Source organism: Corvus brachyrhynchos, unplaced genomic scaffold, assembly GCF_000691975.1.
Source record: "Corvus brachyrhynchos isolate BGI_N302 unplaced genomic scaffold, ASM69197v1 scaffold200, whole genome shotgun sequence".
Classification (NCBI taxonomy): domain Eukaryota; kingdom Metazoa; phylum Chordata; class Aves; order Passeriformes; family Corvidae; genus Corvus; species Corvus brachyrhynchos.
In genome coordinates this window covers 623,293-637,781 of record NW_008236184.1, presented here as the reverse complement: position 1 = coordinate 637,781, position 14,489 = coordinate 623,293, and the positions used below count along the sequence as shown (strand labels likewise).

Here is a 14,489-nt window from a genome sequence, read left to right as displayed (position 1 = left end):
GAAGCAACCTTAACTCATTCATTCGTAGCAAAGTATCTTCAAAACAGATGGCTAAAAAAGCCACATGCTTTTTAAGAACAATACAGAAATATTCCAGCTGGTTTCCATACTTCTTTGTCTACATTCACTAGATGTGTCTGTTCCTTTCCAATAGACCTATTTGGGACAAGTCTTAGGAAACACGCTATTGAATTAGATTTGTGCTTAGGAATTATGCAGACTTGGAAAGTGTTCAGTGTTCCCAGTGGGTTAAGAATAGCTCTCAGTTTCACCGATGTTTTCATACTAATGGTTTTGTTTCAGATTCTTCTGGATTATACAGGAGCAAAGGATTAGCCCAGCAAAACATTCTGCTAAAGAGACAGTTCGGTTAATGAGCAACAAAGCTGTAGGATAGGTTTTGTAACTTTTCCAAACAGAAATCAGAAGTTTTATCTCAAAAATGCAAAATGATTTCTCCGAAGCACTGCATCCTCTGACAGGGCACAAGGTTAATCCCCCATCTGAGGAGAAGGGTGGATATTTTCCTTTACAGAATGCCACTTGACGATGCCCTCGCTCCCAGCCCAGCCATCCTCCATCACTGGTGGAGCACACATGGCAGACAAACAACACTTAAGGCTCTACACAACTTTTCTTATCCATTAGAAATCATCTGTGGAGGTTTGACTCTCCTTCTTCCCCCACAGACCAGCTGATCCAACACTTCACAGCTGAATTACTGTCTTGAATCAGCTTTGACAGCAGCTAATTAGGGGTGTGAAAGTCAGCATTTACCACCACAGTCAGTTTTTCACCGTTTATGACATTGTTTTTGCCAACACTCAGCATGAGCTATTTGCCTTTAACAAGCTTTACTGGGTGATCCCCCTTCTCCTCGACTTCAACTCCATCTTTACTGTCAGCTTCAGCACAGCAGTCCCTGCAAGCTGGGCAGCAGGTCGTGCTGAGCCCATCTAACACCAAAGCTGTGTCATGCTGTTCAAGTGCACGCAGGAGCAGTGCTGGGGCCTCCAGCACAGCTGAAGTTCTGGCATCCAGCACTGCAAAAGCCAGCTGTGGCCAGTGCCTAACTCCTTCTGCAAAATATAGGAGTTGGGATTTCAACAGAAAGTAATTCTGGTAGGTACAGCTCTGCTATGGGCACTGGGTTGCCAGAAAGGATCAAGCAACACACGTTTACAACTAGGGTATCTTCTAGAATCGCAATTACATGAATAAAATAATCTGGTTGAATCACAGAAACCTCAGCGGCAAGCTGAAGTTGGCTCTGGGATTTCAAGACAACATCTGTTACTGCTATTATATTTACTGGTATGGTAAATTCAGGTTTATTGCTCACTGGAAACAGACAGTGGTTAGCACAGGAAGATTTGACTCAAAAAAAAAAACAAACAACCCAACAACAAAAAAAACCCACCCCACCAAAACCAGAACAAAGATTCACGTTAAAGAGTTTCACCTTCTGGAACGGTGCACTTTCATAAAGGGCTTATAGAAATGATCCTGAATATTCATACAATGCCATTCTAAGCTACTTCATCTCATCCTTCACCTCTGCGCATGAGCAAATGAGCACCTTTAGTATAAGCCTCTTACCTGATTGACATCTCTCAATGTCTTTCTCACCTCTTAAGACAGGGAAGAGCTCTTACAGGCAACTGAGGAACATGGTGAGACAGCCATATGAAATCCACAGCACACAGGGATGCAAGCATCAGGAAACTAAACTTGTGTGACCTCCTCTAATTCACAGCAACAGTTTAAACAGGCTGCGACTTGCTTCCCTGTAAGTGCTTCTTCATCATAGAAATGTAATGAAGACACAAAACTTTGTCTGGTCTTCCCACTAAAAAGAAGCCACTCTAAGGTTTTTCAGATGACCTTCTTTCACCTTGTGCTCCTTCAAATGTTTCCTGACTTTGCACTGAAGAGGCTTAGAAAGGTAAGTACAAAAATCATTTAGATTTAACAGAACAGAGGCAAAATGGAAAATCTTGTTCAGTTCTTTCCTGTCTAGAACATGCAATGCTTGACAAGGTCAGGTTCTCATTGTACCACTCAGGATAGCTAATTTGTCAGCATTAGAATGTTTATAGCCAGAAATAGAAAAGTAGCAGGAAAAGGAAAAACAAAATCAGAAGACAGAGCTGTCTGGTCACCTGTGGTGGTTATCTGAGCAAAAGGGTGGTGAATTTTATTCACTGCTGTTTGTTGGACCCTTCCTCTCATTGACTGTGCTCAGTTCCCAGTACCTCGCCTCAATTGCGCCACATACTACCAGGAACCGGGGCTGTAGCTACTTCTGTTCCTGACAGGAACAAAGAACTACTAGAAGCTCTTTTCCTCTCATAAGGATACCTTAAATGCAAAGATGCAGCAGCACAAAACATGACTTGCTTATCAAATGTAATGGAGGCACAAAATACTCAAAGAATGTAGCCCCTTTCCCCACTCTGCAGGCAGCATAACACTGTGCACAGCCCAGGCTGAAATGTGTTTTGGGACATCACTCCTGTGTTTTACATCAATTACCTCAATGCAAAGTAGGTTAGTTCACAGGCACGCTACAACATTAAAATTTCATTTTACCTCTGCTACAAGGACAGATTGTTCAGCATCAGCCTTTGCTTCTAAGACACTATTAAAAATAATATTAGAGTACATTTCAGTGCCAATCACCAGCATTAAGTCTGTACTGAAATGCCATTCATTTAAATATGCAGATTAATCTTACACACATTTTTTTTTCAGAGCACACAGTACTTGAAAACAAATAGCATCTGATTATGCTATTCCTTTTGTGAGCGTCAGGATACTGTTTGTTTTAATCAAACATCCTGCTGCAAAAAGCTATCAATAGATGTGACTCATTACCTTTCCTGCCCTGGCCAAATATGGCCCACAATTCAGGCACCTATGCAAGCTGGCGCTCCAGCCTTGACACAGGACAACTGCCCAGCAGCCAATGGTTGGGAAAGGCCAGGCGAGCATGGGGTGGCCCGGCGAGCATGGGGTGGCCTGGTGGGCACAGCTTGTGGCATGGCGTCCCTAGCGGTCCTGCAAGAGAAGTCCGGAGCAATCCCATTGACACGGATTTCTCCAGGACAACTTCCCCAGCTTGGAAACCCACAGACAGGCTTCTCACAGATTCATACATTCACCTAATTGTTCTTTCCTCAGTTCTCTGAGGAAAGTAGGAGTTACCCACAGCAAGAGTTACTACCTAGACTAAAAAAATAGAAGAATTTTTGCCCATTAGGCCCCATCATATGTTCAGTCTTTCACCACAGTCACTATGGCTGGCTGAAAAGTCAAGCCCCAGGAGCAGAAGTACCACCCTCCCCAAAAAGCCCTCTCAGATGAAGCACTTAGAAGCAGCATAGGTGCTGTGCTCAGCAGTGCCTCTCCAAAGCCAGTCTGAGAAATGGGAGCAGCTTAGAAGTGATGCAATAAATAGAATTTGATACTGCAGACACTATGCTGCCTAATCCCCAGTCTACAGGTCTGTCCTGTTAGGCTTTTTAGGTCACATGTATTTGCTTCCCTTGGTATTATTTCTGAACTTTACCTGAAAAGGAGCTCAGTTACAGGAATTGCATTTTACCCCACCATACCTCAGTATATTGCAACTCAAATTGTATTTGAGATAACCTGACTGGATTTCTGGAAAGAAAAACACAAGCCTTGCTTTGCAGTAACATTTCTCCAGAACTGAACAGGTGAGCTTGACATAACTGTGTTTGAAAAGGCCAGCACAAGTATTACTTCCAGTGCACCTAAAACAAATAGTATTTGCTCAGCAGAACTTGAGTCCAGGATCTTGGCACAAAGACCTTCTTTTCCTCAAACAATTGTCTGAGGTGTTTTTTTAAATTTAAATTAAGATGTGATCTTCCAACCAGTGAGCACCACTGAACACAGCTGATCAGACTACCCCAAAACAGGAGTTTTGCTTGAAAAGAGTCATTTATGCTCCCATATTTTCATGATATCTTAGAAGTTCCAAAAACTTATGAAGATAATATTTCTTAACTCTGAGTAGGTGTTTGCTAATGCCAGGAGATTGATTTTCTTCTTGCTGCTGACTCTAATATAAGCATTGAGGCATCATGAGTTTTTCCAGGCTGAAGTATCCAGTTGCCTTTTTGTTTGCTTATGCAGGTGTTTTACGTAATTGCCCCAATAAGGCTGACGCTTACGGAAAGCAGCTGCAGCATAGGCAGTGTTGTAGGTGTTCACCACTTACAGCTTAGCTGACCTCTAAGAGCACAGGAAAACAAGTCCTATGCCCTCTGAGTGTTGAGCAAATTGAAGTGTTCAAATTGTATTATGGCTTTGCATTGTTAATAACACCTGATAAGCAACAACCCCAAAGCTCAAACGGGATCAAATACCCCAAAATGTAAAAAGACACACTAAAATAGGGGGGGACCTCACCAAAGCTGTTCTCCATCTAGTGCTGCAGTCATGTCTAGTCTTGTCTAATGTACCTGAATAGGTACTTAATTCAAAGTTCTTATATTAAAGAACATAATTATTAAGAAAAATGTGAAGCTAAATTATTTACCAGAGAAACATAGACAAAGTCCATCTATCCTTCCCAGGCTTAAACTCTGCCTTTGAATTGGGTCTGCAAGTCTTCTACTAATTTGCTTTGTCCCCCTCTAACTTGAAGGCCAATCATCAAACTTCTGTGAGGAAGCTTTCTCAGAAATAGATCATTTTTTGAAGAGCCTTAAAACCAGCTCAGTTTCCTTTCAACCAATCAAAGATGCAGCCTTCACCTGTTTAAATACTTGACTGGATGAGCCCAGCTGCAAACCTATCTTCCTATGACAGGAAGGGAGAACTTTCTTTAAGGACTTAACTCCTTCCCTGCCTGATAAGGGATGAGACTTCAGAAGCACATTTCTTTTATGGCAATAATTGCAGTATGCCCAGTGGGCTGCAGAAGAGAAGGCTCAGGGAAGATCTCATTGATATGTACGAATATCTGCTGGGAGGGAGTGGAGAGGATGGAGCCAGGCTCTACTCAGCAGTATCCAGTGACACGATAAGAGGCCACGAGAACAGATTGAAATACCAGAAATTTCACTTACACAGGAGAAAAAAAAAACTCTTCTAGCGGTAGGGTGGTAAAACACTGGGCTGTGTTTCCCAAGCACATTGTGGAGTCTCTGTCCTCGGAGACACTCTAAACCCAATGCAACATGGTCCTGGGCAACCTGCTGAAGCTGACTGTGCTTCTAGCAGGAGTCAGGTGATACAATCCCCAAAGGCCCCTTCCCCCCTGAACCACCCCAGTATTCTATGTCCCTGCAGGAGAGCACTGGCATGGCACAGGGCAGATAGATACCCACTACAGTGTGACTGTATGGGATCCTCTGAGGCCTGTAACTGTTCTCTGTTATCTCAGCCAGTCTCTCCATGTGAGTATACCTGTGAAGAGACCCTAAACCCCAAGAAGTAAAACTGTGATGGTGGATAAGTGAGAAGCCTGAAGGTGGAGCCTCTGCCTTCCTTTGGGAGATCCCACGCAATAACTCATTAAATTGGCTTAATTTTTTGCAACATTATTGATTCTTCCTCGAAGTCACATTTTTTAATTTCACTTCTCCCCACTTCCTTTAGGTTTTCCCTTATGGTGAATTTGCCCAGATTCAAGGATAAAATTGACAGTGTGTCACCTCCATCTGAGCAGTATGTCGGTACATTTAATTCTTTCCCTTAGCACAAAGGGATTATTATTCCATTTTATTTCAGTTGGCTTCTGGGAATACACCCAGCCATTTGCCTGAGTTGTCCTTTGTACAAGGATTCTGTTTTTAGAAGTATCTCGCATGAGTTGGACCAAGGATTAGCAGTAGGCATTTCTGAGCACCTGTGGTCACAGTCAACATGCTTTGGGCTTTTTCTCCTATTAGAAGGAATTTTCTATCAGCACATTTTCTGCTATCCTTCCTGGAGTACTTCAGTCTGAAACAGAATCAAATTATTCATTGGCCAAGGAATACCACAACCTCCCTGTGAGCAGTCCTATGATTTGCAGACAACCAGACTCTTGCCAGATTAGGCCAGGGGAGATTCTGCTAAAATCTTTGTGAAATAGCTTTTAAGATGTGTCTTTGGGCACAAGCAAGGCCCTATTTCTACAGCCTCAAAGGGAACACAAAAGTAAACCTTTGTTTTCTCTGCTCCATGCCTTTGTGGATTGCTCCTCCATTAAGGTTTATCAACCTTCACATAATGAAGCCTGCAACTTAAGCAAGGGAGGCAGCAACAAGCCTGGACTTTCAAGTCCATTTTGCCTCCTCCCAGTAATTTATCCATTTTACCCAGCCCCAAGTCCAACTCAGCAAGGAAAGAAAAAAAAAAAGAGGAAGATGGTCTCAAGCGTGCAGGAGTTCTGCACCTTTGTGTTTCCCCTGGTGCTGAAGCAAGTGCTGCAGTCACTCACTGCTTGGTGACAGGAAAGATTGATCACACTAACTGTATGACAATGACTTGAGCAAGGTAGGCATCAAGTCATTAGCTGAAGCAGGAATTCAGTGCATGATCCCAAACTGTCCTTTGCCCTTGCTGCACTGATACCTTACCTGCTTCAGCTTCAGCAAGGATTCAATAGCTGAATTGCTGAGGGCTGTAGCTCTCAGGTACATTCCTGACCAAAACACAGTTACCTGGCAACTTCATTCTAAGAGCTGTGAAACCGACCATGGAAAGGGAAGGTAAATGAAGATGCTGACTGTGCTGCAGCTGTCACCCAGGCAGGCAGGAACCTCTTCAGTGTTCATACTGTAGGTCAGTGTAAAGAGAGCCCTGCCTCCACTGGCTTTTAGCTGCTGCTCAGAAGCTGATCTTGTTATCCTCAACACAAACTTACACTGGCTTTGGGAATCCAAATCCACCCGTTGTACAAGACCTTATTCTCCCTCCAAATACAGGGCTCATTTAAACATTAGTTTGTGTAAATATGAGTGCTGTCAAAATGGTCCATTGAACCGATGTTGTACCAAGGAGCTGCAGTAGAGTTCAGGGTGTACTGTGTGCACAGGCTGTTACCCACTCAGGGACCAGGAAGGAAAAACACTTCCACCTGAAGTTTATGGCCTGAAAGCTATAAACAAGAACAGCCTTGACTTGGTAACAGCCTAATCCTTTATCCTAAAGGCAAACTAGCCCTTCTCCCCTCTCCTGTCCTACTCTACAGGCAGGTCTTCTCCACAGCCTCCATTTAACACCAAATACCTCACTGAAGTGTTAAACAGCAAAACAAGGCACAAGAGCATGACAGTAACACCAAGCAAGGCAGTGCTTTTAAGTATTCTTAAAAAAAAAAAAAAAACACATAAAAGTCAACCCAAAACTTTATTTAGTAGAAAACTTTCAGAAGACAATTTGTTTGAATATTTGAAACATTACACTGACAACATACTCGTTAAAGACAATTCCCGTTCTCCTAAGGTATAATCCCGTTTCATACTGCACCCTTTGTTTGTTGCTTTCATCCTGACAGAGAGGCTGTACAGCTCTTCTGCTGCAACACCATCAAAAAAGAAGTCCTCATTGAAGATGGGATTCCTGCTTCTCTTTATAACTGTGCTTCTCTGCTTCTGTGTTTTTCCTGGCACCAGGGAGAAGGAGATACAGCAGTTTATGTTTTTAGGCTCCACAGAATCATCATATAAACCTTCTGCACTGATCAGGCGGATCCGCAGCCTTTCGTTCTCTGAGCAGTATTCAGCCAACAGCCTCAACACACCTCCCTTGTCCATCACCACGGTGCTCTCTCCCACCAGTCTCTCCCGACTGTGGGTCAGGTCCAGAGGGAAGATGGGAGAACAGGAGGTGCTAAAGCTCCGCAAGCCAAGCAGCCCCTCTGAAGCCCTCCTCATGGCACTGGGGCTGTTATCAGTGGAGCTGCTCTCCTCTGTAGAGAGAGAATTGTTCCTGGCCATACTAGATTTGCTCTTGGCTTTTAGTGCTCTGCAGAGCAATCCCTCCTGACTTTGTGCTTTGGTCAGGGAGTAGGGTCTGGGAGGTGACCTGCTCAGAAGTGGAGAACTGAAAGGAGAGGAATCACTGGAGGAGGCAGTGTCACTGTCACAGGCACCCTGCCTTCGAAGAGAGAGGTGCTTGGGAGGCAGTCTCACAGAAGCAAAGCTGATAGCAATGGGATTAGACATACTCCCTTTGCCACTGAAGGTGTTAGCTCTGGATCGAGACAGCTTCAGGCTGGGCAGAGCACCACGTGGATCACCATGGAAGATAGACTCCTTTCTCCGGGTGTGGGGACTCTCCAGCAAAGTGCAGAAGCCATAGGAAGTGGGGGCTCTGGCAAAGTGGGGCAGCGAGAGTGCTGCTTGGGACTGTGGGTCCGCATTGGTGCTTTCTTCCTCCAGGGCTGTGATCTCCTCCTCAACACTTTCCACCTGAATAAGATGTGGGAAAGACCTGGGGCTATAATCAGAAGTAAGAGCTGCATTCACTGAACTGCGATCCTGGTGAAAGCCACTGCCCTTGATGGAGCCAGAGCTGGTCAGCCTAGGGGGAATGCAGAATTCAGGGATTCTGTCAGGAGTGAGCACATTTGGAAAAGGAGAAGCTCCCAGACGGGCTTTTTCTGGCAGATTTTGGCCGTGTGGCAGTCCCAGGAAGGAAGAGGTGGGGAGATTTCCATTTTCATGTGAGGCTCTTATCTTTTCCAAGAACCACATCACTGTAGCTGGGCAGGAGATCCTCAAAGGGGAAAAGCTTGAAGGACAAATCCACCTGCAGACGCACAGAGAGGAAAAGGTTCACTAACATCCTTCTTGGACACATTACAGCCAAGCAAGGCACGGAGGGTGCCATTCAAGGCAGGACTAGCACAGGCTCATTCAATGCCCATGTTCAAAACAGCCCCTGCCCAGCACACTACGGTTAGCGAAGTCAAATGGCAAAGAAACGGAACTAAACCACTAAAGAGAGAACAGAGCATCGAGTTACTAGCAGAGGAAAACGTCCCTCTCGCATAATCCCTACCGTGCTTCTCCCTTAGTAGAGGACGTACCTTGACAAGCGCAAGCCTTGCTCTTTCCAGCAGCCCCGGCTCGGTCTCAGCAGCTCTAACCAGGACCGAGCAGCCCGCTCCGAGCCTGCTCTTTTGTAGCCGCGCCGCCGGCCGAGGGAGCGAAAGGGCTGCCGGAGGGAGGGAGGGAGGGAAGAAAGGGGCGGGGGCTGCCGCCCGCACCTCCTACTCTCCCGCGGAGAGAAGGGAGAGCAGCGCCGCAGCTGGCCTGCAAGAGGACGCTGCTGGGCACCGGGGCCATGCCCGGAGCAACGGGGAGGGACTTGCGAAAGGGGCCTCTCACGGGAAAGAGCTTTTGGACGGTCTCCCTTCGCCCCCGCAGAGCAGCAGCTGCGCCCGGCGCTTGGCACTCGCCTGCGAGCGCGGGGGGACGGGGCTGCCCGCGCCCGGCCCCCAGCCCCTTGTCCTTCCCCTGCGCCCAGTTTCTTTTCGATTAATATCTGCTTACAGAGGCGTCCCGAGGTGTTTCGAGATAACTAACACACCCAAGACGAAAGCAACATTGTCTTGGGGATTCTTTTCTTCTGGAGACCCCAGGAGCTTTCCAGCGTCAGAAGTGGGGGTTGCGGTTTTCAAGCTCATTTGTAAAGAACTTTGGTGCCCTTTTACATCTGAATGTGTGTCCACCCCCTCGTTGCAAAGAACACGAAACGACGGAGCCCTGACACAGTGTTCTTACCGCTGATACTGAGCAACAACAGAAACGGGAATGCAGATGCAGCGAGGAAAAAGACAAGGCACAAAATGCTTTGGCAAGGCACCTTGAAACGCAGCGTCTCAAAAACACAGGCACGCGTGACGCTTAACAGACCCTGCACAGAGCCAGGTGGGATCGATGAACTTCCTCACCACTGCAGCAGAGCTTAAACGGACCTCTGCAAACTCTATAATTATTCTGCTAGCTGCAGATAGGAATCTTTATTGCAAAGCCAGGAAGGCCTGCCAGACTGGTTAGCTAAAGACTCGTTTGAAGCCTATAACACAGGGAAAGCAGACAAATAATATTCTTCTTCCCTTTTCTACTGAAGAGCTAAAGTGCGTGTTTACTGAGTGCTTGAAATAGACGAGATGTGCTCAGAGAAAACAAATCCTGTGGGCAACAGGGACAGGGAACATTTTGAACCTACTGAAAGATTAAGTTGGGTAACACATGTTCTGGGTGAAAGCCCTGCTTCTCTCCTGCTTGTTTTATACCAGTTAAGATTCATTTGCATAACAATCCGCTAGACATAAAAATTGGAGAAAATTCTTTCTGCCGTGCTTTGTAAAAAGGTTCAGGACACCCCAAACATCCCAGCGACATTCCAGTTGTAGGAGCTCTTGTAGTTTACTTAAATGAACTTACTGATGTGGGTGTGCTCCAAATCATCTCCAACCTAGTTTAGAGGCTTCTGGAGAGGGTTTGCACTTTCTCCAGCCGATAAGACTTTTCAGCAGCACAGTAAGAGGAGTTACTGGAGACACTGGGATGCTCTCCTTTGGGAAGCAGTATGTGCATCATCATCTAGCTGTTATCCATTCTGACCAGGCAATACCATACTATATATTCTGTGTTACATACCACATAGTTTCCAAAGAGTAAGTGAGCTTTTTCCAATATATACACCTCTGCCTTTAATACCAAAGAAAAATTTTACTCTAAACATGGAGAAAAATTAAGGAAATGTAGCTTTTTAGTGGAAACCTTAGTGCCTCCAGTAACAAATCACAGAACTAGTTCATACACAGCAATCATGGCAACCAGCTTCAGGTGCTAAGTTCACAGCTAGCATCAGGCAGTGATGAAATAAAATAGCTACCCTGTTACCAGTACACGATTTCTCTTCAGTCTCTTTACTCTTCTTCTATCGTCAGGGAAAAGAGTTAGGGGCTTTTCCAGAGGTGATCAGAGTCTCCTGATCACAGTTGCCTGTCTCCCTCCGGTGACTGTAAAGAGTAAGCAGGTGCCTTACACTGGGTGGTGTATCCTCCCCTTCCTATGAAAGCCTGCACTTTATAGCCATTTAACAGATTGCTCCTGTGCTGGGAGTTCAGCAACACTTAAGCACTTGTACCTCCCCCGTGGAAATAGGCACTCAGATGTGTATATGTAGCTTCCTGTATTCAGAACAATTTCTTTTTCCTTGATTAGCTTCAGAGCATTATTAAAATATGCTGCCAACAAGGCTTCCTGTTGCTATAAAAAAAAAGCGTGTCTGCAGTAATCCACTTTTAAACCGGATATAATTCGTGGCAAGAGGCTTTATTACAACCCCTGTACCAACAATAGGTGAAACCCTGGGGTCTGGCCAGGGGCTGGAAAAGCTGTAACAAAATGGAATCTCCTACCAACACAGGAGGAAGTCGGGAGTCTTCCTTCATGTGTACTGATATTACTTACCTCCTGCCGTTCGGACTTCACTGGGCACAGTGGCCCGGCTCAGGAAAGTCCTGGCCACGAGTCCCGGGCAGTCCCTGCCGGCCCCGCCTCTGCGGGAGGCCGGGGGTGTCCGGGGTAAATACATCGGTATCCAAAACATGGTTGAAGCTGACTGGTTCAAGGGCCTGGAACTGCAAGGAGAACCCTTTCAGTGGTTTATAGGGGGTAGAGAGGCAGGAGAGCTGCAGGAGCTGACAGCCTTTAGAGAATAGGCACCAGGGGAGGAGGAACACTCCCTGCCCAGTCAAAATGACTGGAAAGATAAGAAACAAAAAACTCATGGCTTTGCTGTGAAAGGGGGAGAGGTGAATGCCAGCCATGGATGAGACAGCACATAATAGTTTGCTATTCTTAAAGCAACAGCAACGGCTGTGCACTATATTACTTAAATATCCAAAATTCCCTCAAGCTTTTGTGAGAATAGAGAACCCAGTTCAGCTTTATTTTCCTAAAGAATGCAGCAGTAATTCAGCTGTAGCTTCTTGAAAGAAGACTTCAGTCAACTGAGAGGTACTTAGATACATTTTTTTTGTTAGAGATTCATGATTTGATATCATGAGCAAATACAGCACAGTGACTGCATATAGCACAGTGATTCTTTCCTGTCACTTTGACAAATGTCAGAGATATCTGTCAGCAGACTGCTCACCACTTCTTGCCTAAATCAATGGCCAAATCATTCTGCATTACTTGTATAGTAATACAAAGTAGTAACAGAGGTTCAGCAAAACTAATCTAACAACTTGGGCTTTCTTTTTTTGTATCATAGAGTAGTTTATATTTTATCTCAGCAGCAAAGACAAGTTTCTGCATAGCTTTACAAGAAATGTCCATGCTCCTTTAAATGAACAAACGAATGAACAGATGCCCAAATGCTGCTTGGCAGCAAGAGCTCAGGAGCTGCAGGGTCCTTGAGGCACCTGGGGACTTTATGCCAAGGATCTCAAGTACCTTGTGTCACAGCAGCGTGAACTGTAAAATTCTAAAGGTATGAACTGAAGAATTCATTCTTGATGGCATATTACATGGTCCTGTGAAGAGAAGCTGAGAATTGCCATGCAAAAATCCAAGAAAGGTATGCTGTTCCTAATTCCACTCAGTTCCCCAAAAAAGCAAGTTTCTACCCATAGATAACTAGGATAAAAATTCAACAGCAAAGTGGAGCAGACTTCCTAGCACCACAGGGTTTACTAGACAGCCTGGGCAGTTTAGGTATGCTGATGAAAGGATCCTAAAGAAGATTGGAACTAGCTTGAGAAAGGAAGACAAAAAAAAGTGAGATTACCTAACCAAAAAAAAACCCCAAACAACAATAGGAAGACTGCTTGCTTCTGGAAAAAAATCAGGGATTTTTGAGCTGTGTTGCACAGCTCCAACTTTGAAGGCACATGTGACTCTCAGTCAAGGCTTGGCAAACTGCTGCCTTTCAGAAGAGTATTTTCTGCAGTTTGGTCCCATGCCTAATGTAGTTTAATTTGATGGTAATTCTCATGTAACCTAAATGAATTCATTCCATATAAAGTTACATTGACATCTGCAAGGTGAATCACACATACTGAGAGAAAAGATATTCTCTCCATCTTCTTTGTGCTCAAAGTAAATTTAAATATGAAAGATAAAAGCTAAAATAGTTTTTGTTTTCAAATAAAAATGAGGCTTTGTAAAAAGAAACAAAACAAAAAAGTCTCCACAAACCCTAAAATCAGTAAGGATCACTTCTATCAAGGTTAAAGAGAAAAAGAAGAAAACGGATTTCATTTCCTAGTACACAGTCCTGGCACTATGTTCGTCCATACAAAGAATGTATTTTTTGTACCCATTTCAAAATGTCAAATTTGAGAAAAGCTATGGATCTATGTGCTGATTTTTTTTATCATTTTAGACATCATTTTATGCCTCAAAGGAAGACTATATGAGTCAGCAAATGGATAATTATCTACTACTAGCACCTTAACCAGGCATTACAATGTCAATAGTTACTCTTCTGAGGAATAACTCCTAGGATTTCCCTGCTTGCCATCTTCCTTCAAGACACAAGGCTAAAACTGTCAAGTTAGACACCACATGCTGTGCCCCACGATTTGCACAAATAACAATATCAAGAGCTTCCTCCACAGCTGTGCCATATTATACTCCTGCAGTCATGCAGAAACTTGTAAAAGGTGATTTTGATTTCCAAAAGTACAGCAGGGTTGATCTGTGCACTGCAAAACACTTTCTGGCAGGTTTTATTAAACAAGCACTTCTTAATAACCTTCTTCCCTGCCCAGTCACACCCACAGAAGTCCTTCCCAAAAGAGCACACATCCAAAGCAACCTTAAACTGAAAAGGAGAGGAAAGATCTCTCTGTAATGCTCCTGAAATTCATGTTTTCAGGACTTCCTGGCTGGCTGCAGTGTGTCCTGCAAGTACAGTATGTATGAAGCTTAAAGGCACCAGATGACATGTCTGTGTTGAAGCAGCAACCTGCTGGTAACAAATAAGGCTCATGAGAAGGAACAAGGCAGCAAGCCAAGGACATTTCAAAAAGGACAATTCACCTTGTCAAAACATGCTGGATCTTGATTGGGAGTGTTTAACACTTCAAAAACAGGTGTGTTGGCAGACATCACTTCCCTGTATTTTCCATGCCATGAGCTACAAAGACTGAGGTGTCACTGCAAGAGGAGAGTTGCTAAGTTCAGCCCTAACAACAAGTGCAGTTGCCTGCAGGCCATGCAGTCATACTGTGATGGGTTGTGAGAGCCCACAAGCAGAGCCCAGCTCCAAGGAGTTGTGTGTGGAAACTGTTGTTCCTCCCTTGGGCCCAGCTCCACGCCCCAGTGGGAGATAGATTGAGAACTAGGTAGGGAATTCTGCTGCCGGAGCTGCCTCATAGAGGGATCCTAATGCTGCTCATGGAAGGGTGTGTAAAGTACATAAACAGCAAGCCAGATGACTTCCTCCTCTCCAGATCATAGACAGTGAATCTGTAGTTGTTTATTTCAGATTTCATC

General features: G+C 44.7%; 2 protein-coding genes across 4 annotated transcripts in view; one reads left to right on the top strand and one right to left on the bottom strand.

Moving 5' to 3' along the window:
* The first annotated feature begins 1,658 nt into the window (after positions 1 to 1,658).
* Positions 1,659 to 14,489, top strand: part of TLN2 (talin 2) — a 181,689-nt gene continuing 168,858 nt past the window's right edge. The window contains 1 exon segment of the mRNA XM_008636855.2: positions 1,659 to 1,945. The gene's annotated coding sequence lies outside the window, so the exon portion shown is untranslated.
* The window catches only part of LOC103618455 (C2 calcium-dependent domain-containing protein 4C), a 27,903-nt gene continuing 20,766 nt past the window's right edge, over positions 7,353 to 14,489 (bottom strand). Inside the window, exons 1-2 of one of the 3 annotated variants that reach the window (XM_017737355.1) lie at positions 11,454 to 11,534; positions 7,353 to 8,775 (exon numbers count right to left, since the gene is read on the bottom strand). In XM_017737355.1, coding sequence (XP_017592844.1) covers positions 7,422 to 8,720 — 1,299 coding nt within the window. In that variant the 5' untranslated portion in view covers positions 8,721 to 8,775; positions 11,454 to 11,534 and the 3' untranslated portion in view covers positions 7,353 to 7,421. Of the gene's footprint in view, positions 8,776 to 9,055; positions 9,646 to 11,453; positions 11,535 to 14,489 lie in introns of those variants that run through there. The other 2 variants (XM_008636866.2, XM_017737363.1) reach the window with 2 other exon arrangements.